Here is a 7,578-nt window from a genome sequence, read left to right as displayed (position 1 = left end):
TATTAAAGAATATTTTTTGTCTGGCTCATAAATATTTCTTAATTAGAAAATTTTCTTGTTTTTTACATCATCGGCCAATTCCTTCCTTTGTAAGCTTACTTTTTTTTTTTTGCAAATAAGCTTATCAAATTTTGATGTTAACATACACCCTCAGTTCGGAGTATGAATTCTTCGTGCTTCCAATTATTTCGGTCCGATGATCTTCTTTTCTGAGCCGTGGATATCTGATTGCAACATTGAATGCTGCATCGGCTCCGTATGCGCCTGGACCTTAGACCTTAGACGTTTTTGTTCAGTCTGAGGACCAACAGGCTGCAGGCCACGCAAAAGTGCCGATGGAACTGGAGTAGCGACATCGGCTGACTCCTGCCAAGCACGTATACGAATATTACATCTAGCCGGCCACGTACATGCACATATTTTTTGAATCTATAAACCAAACTCGATCCCAATCCCGGCTAACTTCCTCCTTTTCTTTACGTGTACGAGCACCTCCAATCACCAAGCAAGTCATATGTAAATATGTGATGCATCTGGAGCAACGTAACTTTTCAAATCCAGCACCCAGCCAAAGTATTTTCTTTGTTGCTTTTAAATTCCGATTATTGTGCAACATCTGGTGCATCGACGTTCCCCCAAAAGTGAAGATTTTTGCAGGGAAATTAAGTAGGAATATTCTACCAACAAAAGGAAATAGATTCAAAAGGAGATTGGAGGCGACACCTACATGTGATTTTACTGGTAGCCTGCCCACAGGCGAGGTGCTTGCGGCAAGCCATGTCAGACCACTGGCAAATGCTTCTGGACGGGTGTTCAAAGGAGCAGCGGAGCTTGATCCTTCTACTTCTATGGCGTACATGGCATGTGCACAACAGTATCACGCACAATACAGGGCATATTCTGGTGACGACCTCGGTTGGATTCCTGGAGGCATCTGCTCTTGCACCCCCATGCGATGGCAAAGGCAAACAGGAAGTGCAGAGCGACGAGAGACCCGCAATGCGCAACCCTCGAGCAGAGAAGTTCTGCCACAGCGCTGGGTGCTCCCGCTGGACGGATGAGCCAAGATTAACGTCGACGGTTCATTCATGGAGCAGACAGGTGAAGCTGGAGCGGGTGCTGTTGGCAGAGACAGCAATGGAGCGGTCATATTTGCGGCATGGATTAGAACTTGACTGGAACTAGAGTGGAAGAGAGGTTCAGAGGATTCAGCACGAACAAACGGTAAAGTTCAGAACAGAGAAGGGTAAAATTCAGAACAGAGAATGGGAATCTATTACTGTTCTCATTCATAACAATCTTCAGACCACTTACCCTGACGGTATTTATACCATTCATAACGAAAATTCTAAGCTCTCCACTCACCCTGACGGTATTTATACCATTCATAACGAAAATTCTAAGCTCTCTACCAGGCTGGAGTGCAATTTTCGTCTTGCTCTCTGCCAGGCTGGAAAGCAATTTTCAGCAAGTTGTCTATAAGGCCGGCGACTAATTTTTCATCTAGAATCTCTACAGCATCCATGCAATTAATATTGTTATATTACACGTTCCCTAAAATAGAACAAATTAATTTAATTAGCCTGTTCGCTTGTTGGTTTCAGCCAGCCCAAACTAGCCAGCCAACGGTGTTTTCCTCTCCCAACAAACCAGCACCAGCCAGCCCAGAAACCAACCAGCGAACATGCCGAATATCTTGTTAAAAGAATGTCAGGAAATTATTAACCTCCGCAATGAATTAGTATATTTGATAACATCCCCTAAAAAACAGAAGGAAATTTACCACAGGTAGGAAAAAAAAGCTGTGGAAACCTTTCACCAAAAATAGATCAAGCACGCAGCGTTGCATTTCACCGGAACACACAGGCTCTCCCAAAGAAGCGCACGAAGCCTAGCCTTGTGCATTCCTACATGAAGGACACCAAGAAAATGGATGCACTTGTGCTGCTTTCGCTGCTTCTGCTTGGATTATTTGCAGATCATGCACAATGTAAGTAAGTTATATGATTATTTCCTATGTCTCACCCCGAATTTTCAATACAGTATGTTTGCAATGCTTTGCTTGTATAGATACATGTTTCCCTTCATCTGATCCTTCCATAAGGCCTTGTTTGGATGTTGTTGGATTCACTTCAATCCACGTGTGTTGGGGTGGATTATGGTGAAATTTAGTTCAAGCTCCACTACATAATAAATCATATTGAATCGATTGGTCTAATATTATTGCGCCCTATTATTGTATAGCCATTTGTTTGTAGTTATATCTATGAATTGGTGTTTTCGCTTGTTTACATTTGTACATACAGGCTGAGTCATGGATGCACTCGGTGTTGAGAACTAAAGGACTTGAACCAGGATGCCATTTCGAAAGGTGGCCAAACTGCGGCGGGGTGTTCCCCACTGGAAACGCGTGCTGGTGCTGTTGGGGGTACCATGGTGGTTGTGGAAATACAGAGGCGGAATGCAAGGGGATATGCCATGCTTGAAAATGCATCAACTTTTATGTCACTACGGCAATGAGTAATACTTCATGATGATGAAAACTATTTGTGTCACTTTCAGTTCATCAACACCTCTCATATCAACCGTGTAATGCATGGTGATAACATTAGAAAATTCTGGATTCTTTCCCTGTTTGAAATTTGTGCCTTATGTGCTCTCCAGGTTCTTTGGTTTTTTTTTTCATCTCTATTTTTTAACGGACGTCCATTCTTTTTTCTTATCCTCTTCGATCGCTTAGCAAGACCACACAAAAAATGCTGAACCTATTGGAAAAAAAGAAATCCATGACCCCCAAGGTTTGCTGCTTTCAACTGAAGACAAAGCAGTGAGTACATTCCACTTGGGCGTACCTAATGCAGAGAGCTCCCGATCTGTACGGTGTCTGAGGAAGGGTGTTAGTGACTAAGCCTTACCCTCACCTGTGCAATGCGAGGAAGACCATGACTCGAACCCGGGACCTTCCGGTCACAGGCGGTAAGACTCTACCGCTTGCACCAGGCCCGCCCTTCCACTTGATGCTACTTATTACCAGCCTACAACCAATCTTAATAGACTAGAAAACCAGGATTATTGCCATCAACTTTTGTTCAAACCCTTTGTCCGCTCAATGGCTCCATTAGCATCGTCCTTATTCCCAACAAAACTACATCCATTTTCCTGCTCGCTACAACCTGATGTTATCGTGTTGTCGACAGGAAGAGGACAACTGAAAACTCTGTCATTTGCTTTCAATACCTAGAAACACAACAAGCAATGTTGAGACATATGAAAAAAAGAACCTGAATTAAATGCATTCAAGCTCTAACATCAGCTTACTTCTTTGTTCCAGTTGGTGTATAAGGTGATGCAAAGAAGCAAGATCATCTGCACTGCTACTCCGACCAAGATCCCAAACCAAAGACCCTGTTCAATACAAACAGGAACTTTCTTTTAGATTTTTTTTTTTAACTATGAAACTGACAAGAAATAAATTAACTTGTTCCAAAAGAGATTCATGAGAAGGCATAGTACCATTCCACCAAGATGACAAACAAAGGCCAAAATGGACGCCACAGGGATGCCGACAATATAGAATGCAGCAAGGTTGATAAAGGCACCAATCTTTTGTCGGCCACAACCCCTAACAACACCTGCACCAAGTATGAAGGATATGTAAATTACAAATGCAACGACTCCTAAAAACAACTAACATGTCGTGTTTTACTTGTGCAGAGTGCAATTTATTACTAACAGAAAAATGAAGAATACTAATGAAAGCTGTTTATATTGCCCATCAATGTAGGAAAATAGCAACAGCCTCTCCAAAAATGTGGAATATCTTGATTAACAGAGCTCTTAGAGTATCTTATAGGACGAATCCAGAAAAAAAAAATCTGCTAGGCAATATGCTAATTTTGTGAGGTGGTTATCGGAAATGTTCTAGAAGGTCAGGAGCTGAAAAAACAGCTTCTCCTGATTTGCTTTGTGGACAAAATCACTTCCTGCACAGAAATTGTCCTACAGAATCACTTTTTACCTTAGACTCACTTCCCATAGAGATGTTGAATTTGTTGTGTTGAAGAATGTGCAATAATATTGTTTCATAAAAATATAGAGTGTTTAAAATTAGATTACCAATAATGATATGAAATAATATTTTAGTTAAAATATATAAACTTATTCTGGAAGACTAACTTATAAAATTTATTAATATAGAGTATTAATATAATGAAAGTGAACTATCAGTTTCACTGGCAAGTGGTTTCATAAGGAAACAATTTTTCATGCATGATGAATGTTTTGTATGTTTATTTGGCCTACATGGTATCATGTAGTATTATGAGAGTGGTACATGTGTGCAACTTAGAAACGTATATAGCATACTTTATGATTACCGAATTAGTTTCCATAACATATAGCTCATATTAGAAACATATATAGCTTAATATAATGAAAGTGAACTATAAGTATGCAGGTGGTTTTGTAAGGAAACAATTTTTCACGCTTGATGAATGTATGCATGTTTACTTGGTCTACCTGGTGTCAGTGTGTAGTATTATGCTAGAGTAGTATATGTGTGCAATTTAGAAACATATATAGCATACTTTGTGGTTGTTGAATTAGTTTCCATAATATATTGCTTATATTAATATAGATATAAATCAAAATGGTTATTTTGTACTATTCATAATGGCAAAACAGGGTAAGTTAGATGCAAACTTAGGAGCTACTCTGCATTATATTTGTAATGGTAGAAGTGAATAACCCAGATAAAATTTTAGGGTTTTATTTTAAATTATCTTTTATAATGGTAGATGTGGATAATTTAGATACAAGAGATTATTTGGAATTATCTTCTACAATAGAAAAGGTGGGTACCTTAGATGCAAATTTAGAGGTTGCTTCATGTGTTTTTTCATAGCTATTATTGGCGATGACTGACTAAACCTATCATGTTAGATGTCAGATTTTTGGAATTTATCTTTTTTTTCGTCCACGTTTCATAAGAACTAATTCATATGGAGGTTTATTTGGGGTCTGTATGTAATTACTAACAGTAATAATATGGGTGGTATACCTTATCACTTGTGACGTACCTGACAGGACGCACTGGAGGCAGTCCAATAAGATGCAGGCCGCGAGAATGGGCATCAATCTAGCGGTGTACATGGCCACTTCCATGTCGTTGGTGTAGGCGTAGCCGAGCAGACTGCGCGCCAGCACCATGACGAGACCTTCCGATACGCCCAGGGACAACGCCAAGAGCATGACCACCCGAGTCGCCAGGCGGGCCGCCTGTGGCCGCCCTGCACCAAGCTCGTTTGAAACGCGTATGCTGCCCAGACATATAATTAAACATGGGGAGAAAGTGTTTAATTTCTTATTACAGATTGTTATTAGTAATTAACAGCATACTGAATAGTAGTATGTACTACTGTGCAATATTTCTCAATATTTTCTTACAATAGTATGTACTAATATACACTGGCGGAGCCAGGGGGGGGCTGGCAGGGGCCATGGCCCCCCCCCCCAATGTTTGACAACAACAAAAATTAGTAGTATAACTTAATATTTTTTATTTATATTAAGAGAGAGATTATATAAAATTCTTATCATATATACCTATTAATATCTTCTAGATAATATAATCATACAAAACACAACTAGATAATAAAATTATCGTAATGAAAAAGACCGAGCCGGCCCCCCCTAAGTATAATTCCTAACGGCCGGCCCCCCCTGACGATAAATCCTGGCTCCGCCACTGCTAATATAGTACTAACCTTGCTGCAGCACCAAGTCCCATTGGGAACATGAATGCGAAAACGTAAGTGTTGAAGCTGCAAGAATCACAAAATTAGCAAGCCCAGGGTAAGAGAGTAGAGTGTCTGAGTTGTACTCTGTAATCGCAAAAAATAAATAAAAGAGAGAGTGCTGAATAATGCAAGTAGTATTTCAGTGGAGATTGAGCTAAGCTTTCACCACACCAGATAGACATCGCAGCGGTCTCAAGCTTGGGGTTAGGGAGAAGGCCAGAAAGCAGAACCAGGAGCTCGAAGGACCACCACTCCATACTGCAAATTAAGACGGGTACTCATCATCGACCTCAAGGCACACAACGTACAAATACAATGGAATGGGATAATGGACCCTCACCAGACCATGGCAGCCGAAGGCACGGCGAGCTTCAAGAAGCCGAGGATGCCATGGAACGCCTGGCGGGAGAACCCCGGCCAGGTGGCCTTGCAGGACGGCGAGAGCCTGATGTAGATCGCCAGCGCAGAGAGATTGACAAGGTTGGAGACGGCGTTGGCCAGCGCCGCGCCGTCGGCTCCCAGGCGGAGCCTGCGCACCAGCAGCCAGCAGGCGGCCACGTGCACGGCGACGGTGGCGCCGGAGCTGAGCATGACGGGCACCACCACGTTCTGCGGCTGCAGGAACCGGACGTGGCACTGCAGCTGCCCGAACAGGAACAGCGCCGGGATCATGCACCGGATGTAGCTCCCGGCGCCCGCCGCGATCTCACGGTCCTGCCGGAACCACACCAGGATGTCGCCCGTGTAGGCCCACACCAGGGACACCGGGACGCTCGCCGCGGCGAGCACCAACATCGCGCGCTGCTTGTAGATGCCTAGCAGGTGGTGCTGCCCCGCGCCGAACGCCTGCCCGCACAGCGTGTCCAGGCAGCTCGCCATGCCTGTCTGGTCTGCCAAGAACGGTGGTCACGCCACGCCACGCCACGCCGTGCAAATCAAAAGCAGAGATGCCTACCAGCAAGCTGAAGCCGGTGACGCTGGCGAAGGAGGTGGCCAGGGAGGCGCTGGCGAGAGGGAGCTCGCCGAGGCGGCCGACGAACATGATGGAGATCGTCTGGATCACCTTCTGCAGGAGGAACCCCGCGGCGAGCGGCGCGGCCAGGCGCAGCTGCTTCTTGCTCTCGCTCCACACCTCGCCACCCGCCGCCGCGTGATGTCGTCGTTGATTCTCCTCCATGGTCGAGCGAGCTGGACCTCACTGGGTCAATTCAATGTGTGTGGGCGTTGGTGATCGATCGAAATGGATGGAGGACAAGAACAAGAGTCGTCATCAGTCTTGGCTTGGATTCCTCTCTTGGAAGATGGAAGCTGGAAGTCAAAGCTGCCGCCAACGAAAAAGACACAAAAGGGGGGATGATTGACTTGTGGACTACTCGCAACGAAATTGGGTGCCTTGTCACATCGCGTGTCAGCATGAGTTTGACCAGACACACTGATAGGTGTCATTATTATTATTGTCGCAATGTCGCACACGCACCTAGTACCGGTACCTGTTCGCTCGATTTTCGTTCAACCAACAGTATTTTACTTTTACAATAAATTAGTTAACGTTACTTTCAGTCAAAAAGAAAATAGGGCACAGGTTTCTTACCAGAAATTGAGAAGAGAACAAACATGACAAGTCGCGACATGCTGACAAAACCAAACTCCTTTCTAGATGTCTTCATTATATAAAAAAAAATATCAGCCGGCAGTAGCTGGTGGACCTCTAAAATTATACAGTACATCCCAGCAGACCAGTTTATCATTAGAAACATTGAATTTCTTTTATCCAAATGCG

General features: G+C 43.6%; 1 protein-coding gene across 4 annotated transcripts; it reads right to left on the bottom strand.

Moving 5' to 3' along the window:
* Nucleotides 1–2,951: 2,951 nt before the first annotated feature.
* On the bottom strand, nt 2,952–7,104 carry LOC136471713 (protein DETOXIFICATION 16-like). Of its 4 annotated transcripts, none has more exons than XM_066469456.1 (8): nt 6,754–7,103; nt 6,139–6,683; nt 5,970–6,056; nt 5,766–5,822; nt 5,079–5,317; nt 3,514–3,632; nt 3,319–3,405; nt 2,952–3,237 (listed from the first exon to the last, which is right to left on the bottom strand). In XM_066469456.1, exons 1-8 carry the CDS (start codon nt 6,973–6,975, stop codon nt 3,079–3,081), a joined length of 1,515 nt encoding a protein of 504 aa, XP_066325553.1. In that variant the 5' UTR covers nt 6,976–7,103; the 3' UTR covers nt 2,952–3,078. The 4 variants fall into 4 exon arrangements, 3 of the variants coding, with proteins under 3 accessions (XP_066325553.1, XP_066325555.1, XP_066325554.1); XM_066469458.1 differs by having other exon boundaries at nt 6,139–6,688; nt 6,754–6,882; XM_066469457.1 differs by lacking the exon at nt 5,766–5,822.
* Between the last annotated feature and the right edge of the window lie 474 nt (nt 7,105–7,578).

This window comes from Miscanthus floridulus, chromosome 8 (assembly GCF_019320115.1).
Source record: "Miscanthus floridulus cultivar M001 chromosome 8, ASM1932011v1, whole genome shotgun sequence".
Lineage (NCBI taxonomy): Eukaryota > Viridiplantae > Streptophyta > Magnoliopsida > Poales > Poaceae > Miscanthus > Miscanthus floridulus.
This window is presented reverse-complemented; position numbering and strand designations above follow the sequence as displayed.